At 44.6% G+C, this 23,104-nt stretch overlaps 1 protein-coding gene across 3 annotated transcripts in view; it reads right to left on the reverse strand.

Moving 5' to 3' along the window:
- Window positions 1-20,321, reverse strand: part of rspo2 (R-spondin 2) — a gene marked incomplete at its 3' end in the record, with an annotated part of 52,474 nt that extends 32,153 nt beyond the window's left edge. For all 3 annotated transcript variants that reach the window (XM_079227733.1, XM_079227732.1, XM_079227731.1), the window contains exon 1: window positions 20,212-20,321. In XM_079227733.1, coding sequence (XP_079083859.1) covers window positions 20,212-20,311 — 100 coding nt within the window. In that variant the 5' untranslated portion in view covers window positions 20,312-20,321. The remainder of the gene's footprint in view (window positions 1-20,211) is intronic.
- Window positions 20,322-23,104: the final 2,783 nt, after the last annotated feature.

Below are 23,104 nucleotides of genomic sequence, written 5' to 3' on the forward strand. Positions count from 1 at the left end.
AAAATATTGTGTCTTAGGTTCAACTGTCAATCCCGTGTCTAAAAAATGGATTCTTATTTCAGTGGCACCGATGTAGGTTGTTTCTCAGTTCAGGCTCTACTTGGTGGACAACTGAGCAGCTGCATTATTTAAATGTTGTTACTTTCTGATATAGTTTTTAAATCAAATGCCTTGCAGGAATTGATGAAATAATGTGCAAGCAATTATAATTTTATATGCATTCATGAAGGTTTTCACACATAAATTCAAATATATTAAAACACGCTCAATGTCACTTTTGATTAAAAGAAGAAATAAAAGCTGTTGCAGCTGTATTATAAATGTTTCTCTTGACACCACCAACATAATGTATCAAATATGTCTAGTATTTCATTGCCAATTCTTCCATTCAGTAAAAGTAGACTGCAACATTAGACCAAACCTCATACTTAACCATGTATTTCTCTAGGATATACAGTCTGGATGTGTTTACAGGAAACTGACATACACATTAACTTGGTCACATTTACTCCCTCGGCCCTCGCCAAACTCGAACACAACACTGACAGGAAGGGAAAGCCAACTTGGCAAAAGTAAAGAACTGTGAAGCTGGAAAGCTTATTTATCCCGCTAGTTAAGAGCGGGCTCGACTCTTCAACTATTGACAGAGCGCTAACAATACAATCCTTACAATAATAGAAATGTAAAATCAAGGTATGTGGTCATCTTAGATCACTGGCTTGTCAGTCAGCAGACAAGCTATAGTCCTTGAAAAGGTTCCTCATGACACGGCTCAAAAATCTTCCGCACTCTTTGTTGTCAAACATTTGTTTTGCTGGTTGCTAATCTCTCAGCGCACGCTGATTGAGGACAACATGAGCACATGGCGTTTGAATGCAGCAGATCCCACATCCTGGAATTAGCATAAGATTGGGGGGGGGAAAGGCTGTATACGGTGCAGAGAAACTCTTTTGGTGCTGATCTGGGTAGATTAGCTTCTGTGTGTGTGTGTGTGTGTGTGTGTGTGTGTGTGTGTGTGTGTGTGTGTGTGTGTGTGTGTGTGTGTGTGTGTGTGCATGGAAAGGTTTGGAGGTTCAGGCCACAGGTATGTCAGGAAGGAGGCCACAATTCACAGTGTCTGGAGCAGCGCCGTCCAACTCTTGTCCTACACTACTGGCATAATGTCTAGTGCACTTTACATCAATCTGTCGACTGCCACAGGTTTCATCCATTCTTAAAGAAAACACTCATTCATATTAATCAGATTTTTGAGACGGGAAGAAATATGAGCGTGGCTCCTTCTCCGGCAGAATTGTTTAAAAAAAAAAAAAAGTAGAGCGTTGTGGGTAAAAACTTTTACCCCAGGGTGCTTCATTGGCATGACAACTGAAAAGTGGTCGCCATGTTTTTAAGTGGCACTAAAAGAAGAGAAAATCAAAGGGAAATGGGTTATGTGTTAGTTCTGAAGTCTCGATAGATCATTGCAGCTTAACCTAATTTGGCACTGGTAATGTTTCGTGTGCTGGGGATGTGTTCTGAGTTATGGGTGTGGTTTTTGTTTTTGCACATCGTGTCGTTCTCTTGCTCTCAAAGAGCAGACACATTCAAACCCAGTCCATCCGAATGATAACCGGGTTTTGACACATGCTCGACTGCCTCCCATGGCTTATTCTTTTCCCACAAATAATGTAATGCCTCGACTCGTCTCGCGTTTCTTCTGTCAGTCACGTCGAACCCGAAGCGACCCAGCCACACAGAAAGTGATCATTGTGAAATTATGGATACCATACATATTGGGGTTTTTTTTAACAGGAGAGGAGCGTACACGCCATTGTGCCACTCCCTGTGCACAACAAACCCGATACCGTCTACGGTTTCAACCACAGAATACATATTACGTGTAGCAAAACAAATCCGCAGTTCCCACTTCTGACATCTAACTGAAGATCATTCTAAGCCTCAAGTATTGTATTTACAAAAGCCAAGGTCCAAATGAACATTACTGAAGAAGCCCTTGCACGAATTGGATACGACAAAGAAATGTCTACAAGGCCGAGGGATGCTACAAAGCTGAACCACATGAAGGATATACATTCATCAACAATATATTGTGACATTTAGATGAAGGAATTGTGTGTGACACAATTACCTTGCATCCTCAAGTTGAACTAATGTGTTTGTTTTCAAAAGGCAATTTTGACGTTTTGTAACATCAGCTAATTCGCTTTCTTGCTGAGAGTTAGATGAGAAGATGTACCACTCTTAAAGAGACACAGCATGTTTGAGTCCCGTCCACACTTGAGGGTAAAACAATTCATCATGCCCTATTGGCTTTGTATCAACTTAAGATGCCTGTCATGTTCCTCTGCTAGAAGGGGCATCCCAACATACTGGGATGCAGTATGACAGGTTAGAGAACCCACAACTGATGCATCAGCAGGAACAATGGGAAAGCTGTTGCATCCTGATACTCAATATGCCTAACGTTATGTGCGGTAAGCATTTTTAACCAAATGTCTGTTTAAGGCTAACGAAAGTTCTGTTAGTAAAGCTAAAACATTTTGACAATACGCAACTAGTGTTTTGGTGGAATGTGGATAAATCAGAAAGTTATGTGTTATGTTTGCAAATGCCTTAGCTAACTCAGTAGCTTGCTAACACATAGCTAACATTAGCTTGCTAACTTATGCCATCACAGGGCTCTCAAGTGTCACGCATTGAGCGTGACTGTCACGCATTTCGGTCTTAAGTCACGCCCTCCCGCCACACATCGTATTTCTCACGCTGAAAAAAAACTCTAGGCTATTTAATGTGCCGCAGCAATCTGAAACAGCTCAAGAGCAGTTAGGGCCGCAGTGAGATCCAGCAGAAACCCAAACTCTGTCTCAGGTACGTTTTTATGAGTCCAAAACAAGCGTAACAGACTGCGCTCGAGGCTGCCAAAAACCTCCACATATACAGGGGGTTCCGCCCACGGCCGGCTCACTTCCTGCCTTCCACTCACCTACCGTTACCCATGAAATCATTAACATTGACCCATTCCAACTTTCTGCAACCCGAAACCTTAACACGGCAAATTGCACATCATTTTTGTGTTTCTTTTAGAGTCCCGGACTTGACATTGAGAGCAAGAAGACATTCTTACATAGAATTTCACTGATGCTGTTTTTGGTAAAAAAAAAATAATTAAAAAAACATTTTAAAGCTGGCGCTGCTGATATTTTGCAACCATTTTCAACTCTTTATGTTTGACATTTGTATTATTTTAAATAATACCTAGAAGAAAATGCATTATGGTGTCAGAAATATATTAAAATATAAACATACTTTATGTAGCCATACATAAAGTTTTTTTAATAAAAGTTTAGTACTATGTCTTTATGCATGTTTTATGGACAAAATGGGATGAAATGATGTCAAAAGATGTTACTATCAGAAGTAAGATTTTTTTTTTGTGGTCTGTCAGATCAGAATATATATATATATATATATATATTTTTTTTTAAGAAGTGATTACATGCCTCTTTCTTACCTCTCAGCTGTTCACTTCAATCACATGCTGGTCGACCAAACAGCTCCAGCGAGCATAGAGGATATTTCTTTAACCTGCTACCAATACTTTCATAAGGATTATTTCTTTCCACTGTAAAAATCCAAAGAGAATGCAGTTGGTCGACTACAGTATTTTTAAGTAGTTGATGATATTGGGCACAGAGGTAGAACAGAGGCTTGTGAGACGGCTGTTCTGATTGGACCTTAGCTGATCTTCTTCACGTATCATTTCAACACTAAACACTGAATGGAAAATGTTTCATACAAACTGGATACAAAAAAGTCTGTCTTGAAGTTGATCTGGAAATGCAGCAGACATGAGGAAATATCATAACACAGCAATGAATTCCAAACTCAGCAAAGGAGGGGGCAAGAGTTTATATTAAAACACAACTGTTTCTATTCTCACAGTTCTCCTCCATTTCTCCAAGGGCCTCTGGTATGTAAATCTAATAATACAGGCACTGAATGCAACTAACCAGCAGCCACACTGGCCATTGTTTTGGAAAAGGCACTTACAGTACAGTCTATACGAGAAAGTTTGTCAAGTAACATGACAACATGTTTATCCAATACATCTATACTAACTATAAATGTCATATGGTGGTGAGGCAGCGATTGCAAACCTCAAGTTTTGGAGTCGTATAGCAGCAGCAGGTCAAGAAGATTTGTGCTCTCATGTGGAAAGCATCACATTCACCAACAGAATTATACGCTTTTCTCGTGGCACTGAGACAATTATTGTTTATTGTCCACCTCCCTTGTTCCCTCCTAAATGATGGTATAAGCTTACTGCTGCTCCACTTTAGAGGCAAAGGAGAAAGCTTGGGAGAGAGAAGGGGCAGATACAGGACAGAGCGGCACTGCAGCCACCGGCCGAGGGGCGGCGGATGGAAACCGTGAGAGGCAACAGGCGCTTTCTGGATCTCTGTTCCAACCAACTAACCATATAGGCTCACGCTGTGTAGCAGTAAAAGGCCGGAGAGCCAACAGTGTCAACCCCTCGCACTTGAGAGTTCACCAGGCGTTATAACGTCTCAACATTGTTCAAGCTCGTTAAAAGCTGGTACATGGAAAAATGACATCAAACCGCCCGCTTTTCAGGCCCGTGACTTCATTTGTCATGGAACTGAAAGTTGCACTTAGCTAAAAAATGGTGGAGAAAAAACAGAAGGGGTAGGGGGGGGGGGGGGGATACATTCTGTTCCAATTTAGCAGAAAATATGTTGGACTTGCCTCCGACTCCTTTCCAGCTGGAAATAGTCAGGTTTTAGGATCCACATTTTTCCCCCCGGTTTACTTTAACAGATCGTACTGTAAGCACATGTTTAGAATTTAGGACAGTCCTGCTGCTTATAATGATTTTGCAGCATGAGATTGAGCAAGCACATTTGCTGTCAGACATATTAGCTTGGCCAAAATGTTCCTGTGACACAGATCCACCGGGCGAGGCGGGCAGCACAGAGATTTGAACCCTCACTTGAAAGGGTGGCGGTTTATATGAATGGGTAAAACAGGCAGCTGCGGTTCAAACAGGCAACTGGAAAATGGGGGCCAATTTAAAAGCTGCACTTTTTACTGCACAATAAAACAGAAGCTCAAGGTAATTTACTTTGGTGTGATTCAACAGGTTGAGACACATTCAGGTGAGAAAACTACATTTGACTCAGCGGATGACCACATTGCCACCATACAAAGTGACTGTTGTTACTTTGACATTTTGGTAAATACGCAAATTTTCTTTCATGCTCAATTGGAATTCAATGGAGAAGATCAAGACCATTTTCAGGAGCCGCAACTTCCTGGAGCTGTCGTTTTTAAAAAAAAAATTTTTTGTATGCTATCTGTATCCCGTTTCCCAGTCTTTATGCTTAGGTAAGCTAATGCTACATATTTTCCATACAGATGTGAGAGTATCTAACTCCCAGCAAGAAATTGAATAAGTATATCTCCAAAAAGGTCGAACTATCTTTGAAATGTGACTGCTGAACAGCTGCCACTGCAACTACAAGTGACAATCATGAGATAATGCTAAATCGTAAATACTCTTAAGTACTGCCGTCACTTGCTGAAATGGAAAACTATTAGAACAGTATTTCTTCTCTCAGACTGTACATCGTCTCGCTTTAAGTGGATGATTTTGCTGGTTCGGGGTCAAAGGTGCCCCCAATTCTGTCTTAGTTTAGCCCACACTAAATCAATGTATCTGCCATCTTATTAGAACAAGTGGCTGAATCTACATCAACTATCCAGAAAATGTTACCTGTGTGTGTATTGATACTCTCTGTCCTGCATCTTCTGGACCTGCAGCCAGTCGGACTGAGACACCGCGTTTCTGAGTCAATCTGGAAACACTCTGCACCTTTCGCCCATCTGTCCAGCTGAACTCATCGTGGCTCCTCACCCCTGCACTCTCTCCAACTCTTTATGAAGACCCTCGCTTAGTTCACTTCCTTATTAACATCTTTATGACGGATTAAGACTTAAATCCCATGTCCTCGGTCAAAACCCACATCTGGATCGCCTGATGTGAGAGAGACCTCATAATTCTTGTTTGAGGAAAATTATAAATAAAAGGTGACTTAGCTGACCTAATCACACGGTATGCGCTGCAGCCTTTCTGCCACAATGATGCACACTTGACACATGCCCTTGACCATGGCAGACATGTGACCGCCACGGAAAGCTCAACGGTCACACGGGAGGGAAAAACATGAGAGAATGACCTTGATGTGGTGGTCAAGTAACAGCATCGCCTCTTCACTGTGAGTCGCGGTCCCATAAAATGGTTTTACAGTTCAGTCGGGCGTTGAAAACAACGGAATATCCGTTCGCAGTTGATGTCAACATAGCCTAAACAATGCGCTGTAACAATGCAAACCTCCAGTCAGCTTAAATGTTTCTTACAGTGAAGGAAAAATCCTTTGTAAAAGACAGGTTTTTTTTAGTATTTTTAAAAATAACCAATGGTGATGCTGCATTTATAGGTCCGCTTTATTTTTGTTGGTGGATTTGATATAATAATAGGACAGCTATGAAGTGGTTACACCCCAAAATCACAGTATAATGCATGGTACATCACACATGCCGTGGGATCTTCCACACGCTAAAAGAATAAAACCAGAACCGTGTCTCGCTTATCACCGCTTTTGTGTTCTTCCTTTTCTTTTAAACGGGCCCGGCACTTCCTGCTGAGTGACACAGTTCATCACTCGCCGTCTGCTTTTTATTCTCTTGACGGTGATGCTCGCTTCATACGCCACGGTTGGTCAGCGCAGGTGCAAAAGGACTTTACGACACTCGGGAATGGAGGCGCTGTGGGAGTTCATCGATGACTCACGGGGATAGACTTTATCCCTCTTTCTCTCTCTCTCTCCCTCTCTCTCTCTCCCTCTCTCTGGGAAGGCACTGGAAGACGAGCATGTGGTTTACGTTTCTTGCCAGCTCTTCCTCTCTCGTCGCCCTCTTTATTCATTCTTTCAAAGTTCTCGTGAAAGTAATTTTTCACTTCATCTCCACCGTTTCTCAGCAACTTACACCGTGCCTAAGTGTTGTTCCATGAATGCAACATGATCTGAGATCTGTATTTTAGCATTTAAATACAGCTGCAAATGGAAATTGGTGGGTTCCAAGCACCATGGCAACTATGGATAAACTAAGCACTTAGACTTTGAAGATTTTGTCAACTTGAAACTTGAAAGTTTTGTCTAAAGAAGTAACGTGATGAAATGATGACAAGATTGGACCTGATATATCATGGCCTCTTTGTCAATGTATTTGGTCAAAAACCCATTGGCCTTTAGCTGCAAAATTAAAAAAACTAAAAACGAGTATCACAAATACTTGTTTTTAGTCATGAGAGTCCAGTGAGGATGCATGCCACATTTGGAAAAGATTATCTCAACTGTCCGGGGAGCAGTTTGCTAAATACAGTAGGCTTTATAACTACTTGCAAGTGAAGGATTTGCACTGACGAGGCATCACAATTAAAGGACCTCAAGAAATATTATAGCAGGGCAGCATATAAATTATAAAAAGTTGGATTTGAAAACAAAGTATGGAGGCAGTGCAAATGATGATCTGAGAAATTTAGTTGAAACATATTACTTTCTTGTGGAATTACTGAATATTTCAAAGTCTTTCATCCCAATAAATCTTTAAATTGTGTAGGTGAAGTATGCCTCCCTTTAGAAGACGGAGAAAAGATAACACAGGTGGATGAAAAGAATGTGATTAGTCTTTGTTATATCTCGTATAAATCTGCTCCGTTCCAAGAAACTGCCTACTTTTCCCTTCAAGTTTTTGACAGACACCAATAAAATACAAACTAAGTAAGTACAAGCGGTGCAAAGTAAGAAATGAGCCCGAAAAGAAAGAACATTTTGGTATTTCAATATTTTCACTCACTCAAATCCACTCAAGCTGTGGGAGAAATGTGTTTTCCCCCCCTGACAGTGAGAAGAAAAGGGAAAAGAGAAAGAAGTGGTTGGAGGAAAAAGGTGGAGTGGCTCCAATTAGCCCACATGTTGGTAATTTATCACACATAAACCTCACACCTAATTTTCACACCTGTAGCTCAACGTGCTAGAAGTCTAGTAATTCACTCACACACACACACAGACACCCACCTACTCACTCACACACACACACACACACACACACACACACACACACACACACACACACACACACACACACACACAGCTGAGTGGGACCCGGTCGTGGGCTTCTCCTCGGTGCAGGAGGAGATCGAGGATCAGTGGAAGTTAGCGGGCATGCTTGGCATATTTGCACCCCATGTAGCATCGCTCTGTCTCTCCCACCCAAACCCCAGTTCCCTCCCTCTTCCCCATTTGTCATCACCTTGACTAAACTCATCCCGACTTCCAGCTCACACATCTGAGAAACAGAAGAGTTGGATGTGGATTGTTTGTACTTGCCAAAAGGCACCAGATACTGTAGCTTCAAAGCCAGATGGGCGAGTCTGAAGTGTCACACTAAAACAGATCGTAAACAAAAAGACTATCAAATATTGATGTATAAAAATCAAAAAATAGTGTATTATTACTTCCTGTCACTGATGAAAAAAATAAACCAAATCATTCATTCAAGGGAAATTAGGAAAAAGCTGCATGGATCATTAAGAGGTAAAACACCGATGGTGCGGAGTGGGATCATAAAGACCAGCAGGAGGTGACTTCCTGCTTGCACAAGCAGCTGTAGGATTGTACAGCTGTTCACCTTGTGCTCTGGGATGCTATCATGGGCTATGAGGCTACATCCACACAAATTTTTCGAAATGATCTCAGTTCACACGGCAACCTTTGAAAACGCATATCACATGACCCTTCACTCACGTGCGCCGGGCGGTGTAAACAGGAAGCAGATTTTTCTACACACTGCAGTTGGCTTAGTTACAGAAACCATTGCGGAGGAAGAACGACAATGGACAAAAAGACAGACTTGCTTGATCGACGAGGTCAAACCGTCGCTCAGACTCATGTGATAAGCGCCGCGAGCGAGTTCCTTTAACCGAATAACAGTTGACAGTTGTGATCAATGCGAAGTGCAATCTCTTCGGGAAGGGAAATTAAAAACAAATTGCTCTCAAAAAACGCCTATAGCTGACTAACTGCCTCAGCCTCCCTTCATACCGATCTCAAGCGGGACGTCTGCTGCAAAGTTCTACCTCGTTAACCATTTAACAAGACACAACCTCACACCCCCTCTGTGCCCACCGAGCACAAAAGGGAGATGTGAGGTGAGCGCCAGGGTCAAAAGTGGAGTGCACCACAGGGGACAGACATGGTCTCACTTTCACACATGGTGCCTGCCACAAGAAAACAACAAAACCCTAAACATCAAAGCATTATTTTTCTGCCCCCCAACCCCAAAAATGGGCTGGATCCAATATCTACTTTAGGTCTCTCATAGGAAAAGAAGACAACGTTGCTTGTTTTCTCGCCTAACTGAAGCCGGTTTCCTACCAAATTAAAGGCCACACTTTTACTTGTGATCCTTGTGGTGGTTAGAGGGTTAACTATTCGACTAATGCTGATATTCAAGCTGCCACCAGCCAATATGTTGTTTCACTTGTCTTTAATTGTGACCATGTCTAGAACAACATATAAGTACAGGCACACAAAGACTTTAGAGAGAGGTTCATCTGAGGTGTTTCACATGCCTGTAATATACAGCTTGTTGGATCCAGACGAGAGTCGCCACCTTCTACTCCGGCAGGTGTCTGGATCACATCTGGCCTCATGTACTCACACCACCACAAAACTGCACCCGAAGAGGGCTGGCACCGCCTGGCATTCTTAACAGAAACCGGCTTGTGTTGGCTCTGAAAGGCCACACTCAGCCCTCAGGAGCCCACATTTCTTTTCTACGGTGCCCTTTGAGGGAGACTTGGAATAAATGCTTTCATAAAGTATGAGTGGCCTCCACGGGCCAAAATGGAGCACATAAAGCGAAATGAAAACGACGACTGTGGTGCAAAGATAATTTCCTCTCAGTAAAAGTACAGTGTGTGCTGCTGGGTGTGGAAATGTCTTCTGTTGCCACATACAAAACAAAAAAAAGAAGGAAAAAAAAAAGTGTGCTTTGGTATTCAGGTGAGCTAGAATCTAACGGAGGTGTTAGACGTTGCGATAAAGGGATTTTTTTTTGGGATAAAGAAACAGACCTGCATCCAAAATCTCTGGGTGGTGTAGTGTTTTTTAAGCTCAGTTTGTCACATTTGGACTTACACATCTATGTAAAATGAGTTGTGTGTGTGTACATTACAATGCATGAAATATGATAATTAATAAGGGATATTATTATGAGGGATTTGTAATTGTATGCATATGAAGGTCACTTTTATTACTCTAAAATGATTGATGTGTGAATGAATGTTAGACAAATACTGCATGCTGCATGATATATTGACTAGTGCTTTAAGGAGTTGTAGTTATCTTGTTCGCCTGAGGGGGCGGAGCCGAATACTGACTTTTGAGATTATGGACACTACCCTATCTGGAGAAGAAGAAGAAGAAGAAGAAGAAGAAGAAGAAGAAGACGGAAGAAGGAATTTATATCCGCCCCCAACGGCAGGGCCAGTAATATGTTTAGAAAAGTAATAAAACATTAAACCAATAGGAAGGACCTTAAGTCCCACGAATGAGTTGAAAACTAACTGGTGCGCGAACGCTCGGTCTCTTTTAACCCGCCCAGCGAACTGTTCGGACCTGTGTCCGAAGTGCGCCGTGGATTTAAAGGGCCCGCGCGGGAGCATAAGCTGTCTATCATTTTTTTTATTAAATATACTTATACTTTAATTCTTTTGGATCCCGGACCTCATTTCCCACCACCTCCCAGGATCTGAACAGATTTCCCACAGTGGCATGAGGTCACTAAGTGTATCATTACATGCGAGCAACGGATGCATGGAGCTGTATTTGTCTTGTGCCTACACGCCACAGTGTTTACCTAAAGAAAATGAGCAGCAAATTTGGTTGCCATGTATTGGCGATTGTCACAACAATGTTCTGAGGTGCCGGATGTGCCCGAGATCTATCTGCAATAAGTCAACCACAGTTGTCGCCTCTTCTCTAAGCAGTCAGGGTAAGAAGAACATCTTAGATGCAATCTCTTATTCTGCGAAAATAACCATCCGACATTTAAAGTTATGTAAACTCTTTTTAACACTGCTCTGGCCGCTCATGTGCACCGGTGATGATAACCAGCCCCACATTGTCCATTACACTTCACGACTGCCCATTACTGCACCAAGGCAGTACCATCTCTGAAGCCATTAGCTGGTAAACATGTAAACTACATGTGACCCCTGTCTACAGATACCTATTAGTTATGACTCCTGCTGGTGACAGCTGTTTACACAGCTAAGGCCGCTGCTCCTGAGACCTGGCCCCAGTCCAAATAAAATAATATCCAGTTAAGGAGAAGTCAGCCAAGATGTAATACAAGTGCATAACTAGAAGGGGGGAGTGAAGGAATCTGGGAAATGTTAATGGACTTCTTATTCTCTCAAAGCTGTATACATTTTGTTCAAGCATTCGTCTCTACCGCAGCCTTGTTTCATTGTCTGGACCCTAAAACAAGATTAGTGAGAAACCCTGGTGGAGAAAGTCCAAAGCAGCACACCACAATTGATGTCCGTTTTGACAGGGTGCAACATAAAAATGTGCCCCGTTAAAGTCATAACAAATAGACTGCTGCCCTCTCGTCTTACACTATGTGCGTGGCATGCGGCCGGAGCCGGCACAAAAACATACATAGGCTTAAGTCAACACAGGCAACAACACGACAAACAACGACCACAATCAGATATGCACCGCCTTACAGCGAACGGGACCGGGGGCCATTCTGTTGGTGGAGCCCAGTGGTGGAGAAACATCTTGGCTTCAGAGAGCAGGTTACAACCCGAAAAACCTTCATTGTCATGGTGTCCTACTTCTCCGTCAAACCCTTCACCCTGAGTCGGCATTTATCTTCCTTTTTTTCCTTTTTAATTTGTCACAAAGCTGTATTTCCCTCATGCAACTCAACTGAGCAAAACTGCAAGTTGTAAATGGACGTGATGTTGGATCCACCCACTGAAAGGCTGATTGCCAGCAAGGTCGCCGTTCAGTCTGGCTGGACAGTAGAAATCCAACTTCTTATCATATCTTATTATCCTCACCGTAAGGATGATCTAATACATATTTTGAGATGAACAATGGATCCAATGACAATGTGTAATATGCTACTCTAGTTCGCTTGTTAGCATTTTTCAGCTCATTGTTTTGGTTTTACGACCAGAAAATGTACTGTTTTAGTTCAGTCTCAACAGCTAAAGTGCCACATATTTCCTTCAAGAGTTTGTGGAGACCAGACCACAGCTAATATATCAAATATTGGACTTACATTTGCCTCTCGGCCAGAAACACAACTCCACATGAACGCTAGCGTTGCTCTGTGTCTGCTGAAATTGAAAACAAAAAGGAAACTGCTTGCTAGCAAATCAACCATATCAACTTCATGAGATGATTATATGTCAATGTTGTGTTTCGCTTGTTTCTGCCACCCCCAAGTGGCCAAGAAATATGTTGACGCAGGTTTAACCGTCTGCTGTATAACATAAAGCACCGTCACATGGGGCTTGACATCTAGGATGCTCGCGTAGTTAGCTAGAAGTTGTGTGAAGTCGGACACAGGCGCTCGGTTATCAAAGACACAGCTCATCAAGACGAGCGACGGTTATTGTGGTGTGAGCTTGAACAATTCCGGTGGAAAAAGTGATGCACTCTGCTGGCCTGAGGCAAAATATGACCCATTGTAGCTTCAATTATGTGATTGAATCTACAATCGTATTGCTTTGCTCTGATAACAGATACATGTATGTCAAAACTCTGGTCTGTAAATCCTCTCTTTCCATCACTTTGCTCATTCTAGCCCGACCACATAAATCTTGAGGGGGCGACCCTTTAAGACATCCCTCCCCCCTTCACGCTCAGCCTTCCTCTCTCTCCACAGAGGGAGTCAGAGAGACAATGAGCTCAATGGTGAGGCCCAGTAATGACTCCCAGCCTCGTTCCTGATTAAAAACACACCGGGTGCTTCTGCACTCCGCAGGCAGCCATGAGGCCCTCCCTTTCCTCACACCACAGCGCCGGAGAGCTGGGAGATAGAGGAATAAACCACACCAACACAGCTCCACGCCCAAGACAACAACAAAAAAAAGGGAAGAAAAAAAAAATCCAGGGTAAGCTTTCTCACTGTAGCAGTCAAAGCTCTTGTCCCAACTAGTCCAACTCTAATTCCACGGGCAAGTCATCATTTAGTCTAAGGGGAGCCCAATTACAATCATTAACCCCACACTCCGCCAAAACCAAGACAAAACCCAAACAAAACCTGGCTCAGATTTATCAGGGGCTGGGCTAAACCATCCTGTCACACATTTGCACGTCTTTTAAAGCGTGTTGGGTTTATCTTTCACACAACTTCATCATCCCATTGGCAGAAAAAAACTCAGGTCCTTTAGTTATCAAGGTTCCAGTACTGAAGCATATCAATTTGTGACTCCACAGATGGAAATTCAGTGTGCAACCGTGGGGGCGGCTGCACCTTTACCTTTGTCTCTTCCCGTCCATACTTGGGCCACCAAATTACAGGCGAGCTGCGCAGAGTGACTGTTTATTGCATCTGACCAGCCCACTTCCTCTTCATGTCAAAGGCATTGCATGCTGAGCTTTATTTTGATGTGGAGTGTAAGCATAATTAGAGGTCCCATAAAAGCAGGGAGAGGAGGGGGGAAAGAAAGAAAAATGTTGTGTCCATCTGTCGAGTGTTAAGGGGTGGGCACGGGGGGTAGCGATCGGAGCCCCATGCCTCGCTGTTGACAGAGCGAGCGGCGGCCATTCAAACAGGCATCGATGCTAACAGCCCTTATCGCCAAGCTCGAGTTGGTATGTGTGTGTTTTGTTTCTGCACACGTCGGTATCAAGGGGCCTCCTGGAGTTTCAGATTTCCAGGCCTTGCAGATCGATACAAAATAGGTAACTAGTCGGCAAGCACACACACTGACATGGCAAACAGGAGCAGATACAGAGCGTGGCTTTCTCCAGAAACATTAGACATTAGGCCGTCCCACAAGGGCTCGTGGACCCTATCATCTGACCAGCTCTTCTACACAATTTAGGGCAGGTGGGAAATCAAATGTATTGCTTAGCCGTGGTGCTAAGCCATAATTTATGACTTAGCCGTGGTGCTTAAGTTATCAAATTGCATGCAAAAAAAGTACTAGTTTAAATGAAGTACACAATTTACTTTCTTGTCAACTTAACCCTTGTGTTGTCTTAGGGGTCAAAATGACCCGTGTACGAGTGTATATGTATGTGTGTTGATGGGTCATTTTGACCCCAAGACAACACGAGGGTTAAATGAGAAGATTAACACTTGTCTCGCATCTGTACGGTAACTATAAAGCTATTGCTAGCAGCGAGCTAGCCTAGCGAAGCATAAAGACTTGAAAGCTAGCTTCATGCTGCCAACACCTCTATAGTTCACAAATGGACATGTTAGCATAATCCGTACAAAAACTATTTCTTGTAGTGCATCAGAAACTTGGAAGTTCCCTGGCAACTGCTCCAACCCAATAAATGGAATAGTAAAACAACAAATTGACATACTATTGTGTGTGTCAGTGTGTGTGTGTAAAGTTAACAGGATATAGCGGTTAATCTGCGAGCTTCAGAGGTACAAGTAGCTTGATTTCCTTACTTTGGACAGCACCAGGCTAGCTGTCCCCCTTGCTTTCAGTTTTTATGCTAAGCTAAAAATAAATAAATAAGTCCAAAGCTAAGTTGAAGTTTGACTGAGCTGCTTTACTTTGTAGACAGCAAAGGGGAAATTGGTCAACAATGGTTAAAAATTCCCGTGTTTAAATTCATTGGGGGAAAAACACAATGGATGCCTATTGTGCCCACGTCATTACCTCGGAACAGCTCTTCACTGAATTCTTTCAGAGGTGTGTATTAGTAATGTGAGAGCGAAGTAGTCTGGAAGCTCATTTGAGTGTAAGCCTGAGGCGCTCCATCTCCGGCTCTGGGCAGCTCTCCTACCTGTGAAGCCCTTGCATGAGTCATTTTTTTTCAACAAAAAAAAAAAGCTCCTTATGTGTTGTTGTTTTATGTGTGGCACTTAGAAATGATTCCCACATTAGATTTTTTTCTTTTTTTTTACGGCCCAATAAACTTGAGAGAATCGGACCAAATTGGCTGGTCATATTTAGTAGCTTTATAAGGAAACGTTTCAAGGCATAATTGCTTTGGGGGAGTAAGCGGTTGAGGCAACGCGGGCATAGGTGAGGGCCGCAAAATCACCGTTGCGCTGCGGAGGGACACTGATGTTTTTTTGTTTGTTTGTTTCAGTTTCCGATCGCCGTGGTGCGTATTATACGATTTGATTTAATAAGTTTCTTTTAATTCACATTTCCGAAAAAGAAAAAACACATGAAGGTTTTACAGCGTGGTTAAAATGTAGCCTCAAATAAGCCCATCTGTTTGGCATTTAGGTTTGCCAGCATATAGGTTCCTCTGACGACAACGATTGAGCGTAGGAGAAGACAAGATGCTCTTGTGTCGAATAAATGGAAAGGAAAGAAGGAATCGAATCCGCTCACGATGAAAGTTTCTCCACTGCGACGTTATGGATGTGCAAAAGGGTTTCAGAACAAGCTTCCTCGTCCACGCGAAACACTGAAACATGGAGCGACACCCCAAAACCTCTCACCTCCAACTTCCCTCGTTCCATTCACGTCAAAACATGGGATGAAAGGTTTCGACTCGAATCCAGTCTTTTTGTCTGGAAAGGAAAACAATGACAAAGGAAACTGATCATCCTCTGCTTTGTCACGTGCCCGAAATAATCTCTCTCTCCCTCTCCCTCTCTCTCTCCTTCTCTCTCTCCAGTATAAAGTTCATGCCACTGCATGTTTTTCTCTTTCCCCTCTGCTGGTTTTTTCTTTTTCCCGGCAGTGTAGCATGGCATGAGGCGCACTGAGGAGCCTTTCACCGGCTTCATCTGATACCGCTGTGACTCGGAGCGGGAGCCGCACTACGGGCCAGGATCGACATGCATGGGTTAGTAGGTCAAACAAGGAGCTAGTCTTTCGACAGAGTTCGGAGGCCGGGTCAGACTAATGTGATTTATCAATACGGTGCATAAGTGAATCATTGTCCTTAATGGCCGTGATAATCCCTGAGACAGAGCGTGGACGCGATTGGTCGAGGGGGTTTGAGGCGGTGCACAGGTTGCTCTGGACTTGATGTCTTGATTAGACCATCAGGAACATGCACCTGCGGGGGAGTCTGTGTATCACCCCCCTGCTCTTTTTCCTCTCTCATACACACACACACACACACACACACACACACACACATAGATTTACACTCACGGAGGCATGGCTGATGGGGCCTGGGAGAGCAAAGACAGAGCTCTGTTCCTTGACGCCGGAGCTCAGGCTCAGGTCAAGACTCGGCTCGCTGTAATCCCTCTCAGGTGATGCTGTTCACATTCAGCTGTTTCCAGCTGATCTGTTTAAATATGCCTTCCTCATCCCCCCAAAAGCTGCCAAACTAACTGCCTTCTGTTTTAATGGAACGAGCTCCCATCACCTGGATTAAGAGTGCCATCACGTGAGCGAGCCTTGACAGACGTGTCATCCGCGTGACTTTTTCCGAAGACGAGGCTGGTTTAGAAAAGCCTCCTCCTCCTCCCCGCCAGACACTTAATCAGCGCATTACATTGCGCCGAAGTGGCGCGTTCCAACATTAACACTTACACCACAAACCTGGGACTTTGTGCGAGAGCGTTCAGAACACTGAGGCCGGATTTCCAGGGCTTCAGAAAGGAGAGGCCACTGTGTTTGAATGACTTATCTGCATCCAACGACGCTCTCATTTTTTTTCTTCTCGAATTCACACAGCCCAAAAACGAGGCATTCGACATAAGAATTTCCAAATCATCCGATCCTTTCGCTGTAATATCAACAAACCACAAAGCCTATCAAGTTCCCACACTCTTTTATATACTTAAAACAAGTTTTTTTTATGGGATTCTTTGTTGAAAGACGGATAAATTCAGCATCAAATCACAACAGTTTTCTGTGTGTTTTGGTGTCCCGCGTCTCTCTGACCTCACTCCCTCCACCTCGGCCCGGCTGCATCAGCTTCGTCTCACCACGTCTGTCCTTCAGAAACATCTGGGAACGCTGTTAAAGTGACAGATTACACAGTTGAATATGACCTGAAACACGCTGGGAATTCAAATGTGTGACTTTCGGGACGGATCCGGAAGGGTTAACGGTATCGCATGGCAGCTTTTCACCAATCTCCACTGCCATTACCTATTCATTACCTGTTTAAACGGCTTAGGGCCCCACTGTGTGCGCCTCTGTTCCTCCAGGCAGCCTTGGTAGTTGAGCCTGATTTTATGTAGTCAGCAGGTGGCATCATTAGCCAGAGAATAAAAATGAAAAGTAATACCCTTGTGTCTAGCTATGATATCATAGAAGGGCTCATTGGCACCATTTCCGCTGCTTCTAGTCGGCTGCACGGGGGGTAAGGAGGTGTCAATTTTATATGTTTTGTCATCTGTTGTAAATCGGGGAAACAAAAAAATAAATAAAAAATGTATATGCACTGTTACCGCAACTAAATGGGAGGTTGAGTCATGCCATGCAGTGAGTGAGCGAAGACAAGATCGGCCCAGAAACCACGCGAAGATCCCAATCTTGCCTCTGCTCACACATTTCATGTTCAATGACTGTTTTTCTCCTTGACGTCCCCATAATTGTAACACCATCTCCGGCCTTTGCACCTCACTAGCACCATGCGGCTGCGGCTCAGTATATCAACGGCAAAAAGCTCTTTCATGCTTGTAAAAAAACATACATAATAATAATAATAAAGACATTTGTTAAATTATGCAGGATGTGTTTTGTCACCCATACAAAAAATAAAGCTAAGGGAAGCGGACTGTGGCCAAATTGACTTTTTTCTTTTTTGGGTTGTTTCTTTCTAACGTGCCTGGGTCTCAGCACTCCTGAATGGTTTCGGATAGCTCCCTGTGCATGCCAGACGGGGGGCTGTGTATAAAGCTGTCACAGGAACCTCGGGGGCTAGAAAAATATTCGAGCATTGCTGAGCCTATATTGGACAATGATCTCTTACACATGCTCCTTTCAATATAACCGTGATAAATAAAGGAAGGAAGCAAATACCAAAAACTTGGCCGGCTGCCACCCCTTCCTAGAATGGCACTTCGCCCCCCCCATGCCCACCCCCCCCCCCCCGCCCCACACACACACACACACACAAACACACACACACACACACACACACACACATCTCCAACATCACTGTAAGGCCGAAACCTGTACATATTTGCATGGGATTAGTTTGACAAGTGTTACATCCGCTCTGAGAGCTAGGGGGATAACAATGTGTAGCTTATAGTGCTCAGCCTAAAGCGGTTCTTGAGGTCAAATGTGTAAGTTAACCTCTTGATCTCACACCCATTGGTTAGCCCACCCCTTTCTCTCTCTCTCTCTTTCCTCCTCGCTTTCTCTCTCTCTCTCTCTCTCACACACACACACACACACACACACACACACACACACACACACACACACACACACACACACACACACACACACCACAAGGGGCACCGTAAGACAAATGTTGCTGCTTGACCATCCAAAACACCCTCCAGATTTAGGCAGACCACACCTCCACCCCCCACCAAAGAAAGATTGTTCCTACTTCTGAAAATTCCATTCTATCTCGTATGTACTATCTCAGATCGCACAGTCCTCCTGAGAGAAACACACGGAGGGGCTGAAAAACGTGTGTGTGCCAGTACCCCGCAGTGATTGCCTGATTATTTGCAGATGGGCAGTGGAGGGGCTTGCAGAGTGTGGAGGTTCCCCTGGCATGCAGCGCATATGATTACAACTGTGATTGCCACACAGTTTACGAGACCCCCTCCCCAGTGATTTTAAATGACTGTTTCTACTGTGCTGCCCCCCCCCCCCCCCCCCCCCCCAAATAAAACAAATAAAAAAGTCTGCGACGTGGTCCGCATGTGCGCTATTCTGACCCCTCTCACGGTCACCCCTGCAGTACGTGGCCGTGTGTTATGTCACCGGTGTGTGTGTGTGTGTGTGTGTGTGTGTGTGTGTGTGTGTGTGTGTGTGTGTGTGTGTGTGTGTGTGTGTAGGGCCCGGCGGGGGCCACTTTGCTAATCCGACTGTCTCCCCATTCATTGGGAGCATGGAGTAGTATTTGCAAAGGGGCTGATCCCCTCCTCAACTCCCGCGCCTCCGCTGAGCGATTGTTATGCGGGTTTCCTACCAACTGTTCAAAGTGGTTATGAGATCAATTAAAAGCAGCTTAGGGGATGTGTGCAATTCATAAGTCAGAGGAAGGGGATTCCGTATCTATTCAGTAAATAACTCCAACAATACGACCCCCACCCATACACCACCACCCCCCCACACACCCCACACCCCTCTTCCCCTCCCATAAGCCGCCCGCTCTCAATAGACCGATCCGCACCAGCATCTTTTTGGGCACTTTCACATGTAAATAATATAGGGAGCCCTTTGTTGGGGGCCACAACTTCGGGAAGTGGCGTTAACGTGCACGTGGTTTCAAGTACAATTAGCCGATCCAATGACGCAACGCGTGTTTTCATAACTCACTTTTGGAGAGCCACACGCGTGGCCAATTTTGCGCACATTTTACGCATTAGCTACCGGCTCTGAAATCGTTATACAATGTGGAAAATTGTATCTTAATAGGTTAATAAATCAAATCAGATGCTGCGGAACTAAATTGTGGTTTACAGTATAATAAATAATATATTTGTGAATTTCAATCATCTGTGTCAGTTCGGCCGCTCTCACCTGTGATGTTTTTCTTATGTTTTTTTATTAAATCAAACTGAGATAGTCATCAATATTTTATGTTTTTTTCAGAATTTCCGCCCACTCTGCTCGCTCTGTGCGCACACGGGCGCGTGAGCAACCTTGTTCAGGACTGTTGAGGCTGCCTCCCGTGACCCACGCAAACTCTCTCAAAGCCACCTGGATGGATGCTGCTCTCGGACCTACGGGCTACAACCCCGTCTTACCTCTTTTGTTCCTCCTCCAGCGGTGCGACGGCGCCTGACAGTTGCTGTACTCCATACAGTTCAATACGATCAGGGCAAAGGAGAAGAGTCGAAACTGCATCTGGACGGCGATCTGTTTGTTCGGACTCCAGTTAAAAAAAAGAAGGAAAAAAGGGTGCCGGCGCGGCTTGGGGTGGATTCTCTGACTTTCTAGTGTCCTCCTCCAGTTTCTCTCGTCGATCCGCGAATGTGTCAAACATCAGACGAGATGCGACATGTTATCTGGCCGCCGATCGGGATCATTTTTAAAAAGTGTCCGCTTTGGTGCGCTGCGGGGAGAATGACAAAGGAGGTTACTGTGATAACAGTGTAATGAAATCAACACCTTCCTAAACACTGATGTGTGAACTGATAAGTAGGTGGGGTTAAAAAAAAACAAAAAAACAAGAAGAAGAAGAAGAAAAGGATAGATCTACTGTGTGTTAATGTGTTTGAACAATCACAGATTGCAAAGCGCGCTGCTCAAACGCCCCTTTCCTCCCCAAAAAAAGAAATAAAGAAGCGCAGCCGTGCGTAATAGTCGCCAGGACCCTCCGTGAAATAACGTGTCGGTGTGTACCTTTGCAGATGAAGTGTAAAATCCGCTCCGGTCCACTTTTAGGTCCCCTCTGAGTGCAAGTGCGGCTCGGCAACGCGCAGCATCCCTCTTTTGTGCGTGAAACTTGGTGTCTCCAGGAGAGAACAGAGGTCCGAGGAGGAGGCAAAAAAAAGGTGGTAGCGGTGAAAGGAAGGAAGGAGGGGTGTGTGCGTGTGTGTGTGTGTGTGTGTGTGTGTGTGTGTGTGTGTGTGTGTGTGTGTGTGTGTGTGTGTGTCCTTTCCTCCTCTCTGTAAAAAAAAAAAAAAAGCTTAGATTCCGTTTTACCTGCGTTTCCTCACTCGAGCTCGGTCCGGTCAGTGTCCCGTACGGCGCGGAGGAAAAACAAACTCACACGTGTCGCGTGCTCTTCTTCTTCTTCCTTCTCTTCTTCTTCTTCAGAGCGCAGCGCGCGAGCCGGTGTGAGTCCGCTGAGGCTGAGCGGTGACTTGACTCCCGACTGGTCCTGATGCTTGCTGTCTTTTCTCCTCACCGCGCGTCACGTGTGGAGACCTCTCGTTTGGAGACTGTCTTCGTATTTAAGATGTTGAGGATGACATTTAGTGTAGTCTCCCCCCACCCCCACCCCCCCCCCCCCACACCCCCCCCCCCCCCCCCCCCCCCCCCCCTTCCCCCCTAGCCCCCCTCCATCCCCCCCAGCCCTCCCTCCGCGCGCATTGGCCGGTGAGAGGTCGCCTCTGGGTCCTAGTGTGCGTAAAAAGCTGGCATCATCCAACAAGGAGGGGGGGGGTCGTTATGGATAGCTAATACACATTTCTAATTAAAGTGCAGAATCTCATCTTAATTGTAGATTAAAACAAAATAATACAAAAATATTTAAGTGAGTAATTGCGACACAGTCAATCTAACTAGGTCCAGCTTTCTACCGCTGACAATAGCTCGATTGAATAATTAGAAGGTTCGCCAAAAAGAGACAATTATCTCCATACTGTGCGTAATGATGTGGCCCGCAAGTCAACCATCTCGTCACGCCTCTTTTACCGCGCACCCAGGACTACCCTCCTCCTCCTCCTCCTCCTCCTCCTCCGAAATGAATGATACCCGTAATTGCCGGGACGTGAATACAAAGTAAGTGGGGTCTCTCACACCGACTGACCAAGGAGACTGTCAATGGAGGGAGATACTGTCCTTCAGCCCGAACCAGAAACTCCCCTCGGGGACATTCAAGCGCCGGCTGCTCGTCGAACACAAGAGATGAGCTGCGCCTGCGTTGTTATGGACGTTGGTGGAGAAGTTGCTCAAACTTCAGTAATCTGTGTAAATGTTAGAAACTTACACAAAATAAAAATGGACAACTGTTCCCATCCTGGTTAATAATACAAGTTGTGAATGCTCTACCCGCTTCCACCACTAGGTGTGGCACTTAATCTTTTATTTATTTCAGGAAATGATATGCACGTGCGTTATATTGTCCATGTCAGTTATTCCTCACCAAACTATAGTGCGAAGTAAAGAACAACCCATTTCAGGGTGGAGGAGGAGGATGATGATGATAATAATGTGTCAACCGTTTTTAAACCTGAAGTCTGGTGGCACCTCAGATTCTACACACCTCTACCTTTAAGGTGACAATACGTCATGTTACGCGCTAATTTTACATTTTGAACACCAGAGAAACCAGTAAAAAAAGATGTCTACCCTCAGGCAGTAAAACATACAATCACTCAAACACAAGTTCAAGTTTCCATTTCGTCACTGGAACTGATTGAAAAAAATATGGGTATGGGGAGGACCTCCAACGGTATGTAAAGCAACAAGGAAGGCTCGCGGTCGTTTCCCTGCCAAAACCTAGTGACCTTTGTCCTGACTTTGTTTATTATTTATCCAGCGCAGTGACAGACATCGCGGTCAGCAGGGCTGTTAGCCGCAGGCGGTGCCTTTGGTTTGGACTCGTCTCTAAAACAACACCGGGGAGTACACGGTTAAGGTGAACGTGATAATTTAGGCCTCCGGCACTTTTATTTTATTTTCTTTTATTTGATGCGTCACGGAGAAGGGGGCCGGTAAACCAATCACTTTATTCTCTCTCTCTCTCTCTCTCTCTTTCTCTCTCTCTCCATCCCTCCTCTCCTCTCCTTCCACTCGTTGCAGTCGGACATAAGTGGGGGTGACGTCAGCATTTGGATGGTCTGGCTCGGAGCCCTCGGTGCCATAACGGCAATGAGGGAGAGCTGCTCTGCACCCTGTCCTGTCAGGGATCCGGACCCGGATGGTCTTCAGCGTGGGTTTCCGGTCACAGCTTACAAGGTTAGAAAAAGA

Source organism: Taurulus bubalis (assembly GCF_910589615.1).
Source record: "Taurulus bubalis genome assembly, chromosome: 12".
Classification (NCBI taxonomy): Eukaryota; Metazoa; Chordata; class Actinopteri; order Perciformes; family Cottidae; genus Taurulus; species Taurulus bubalis.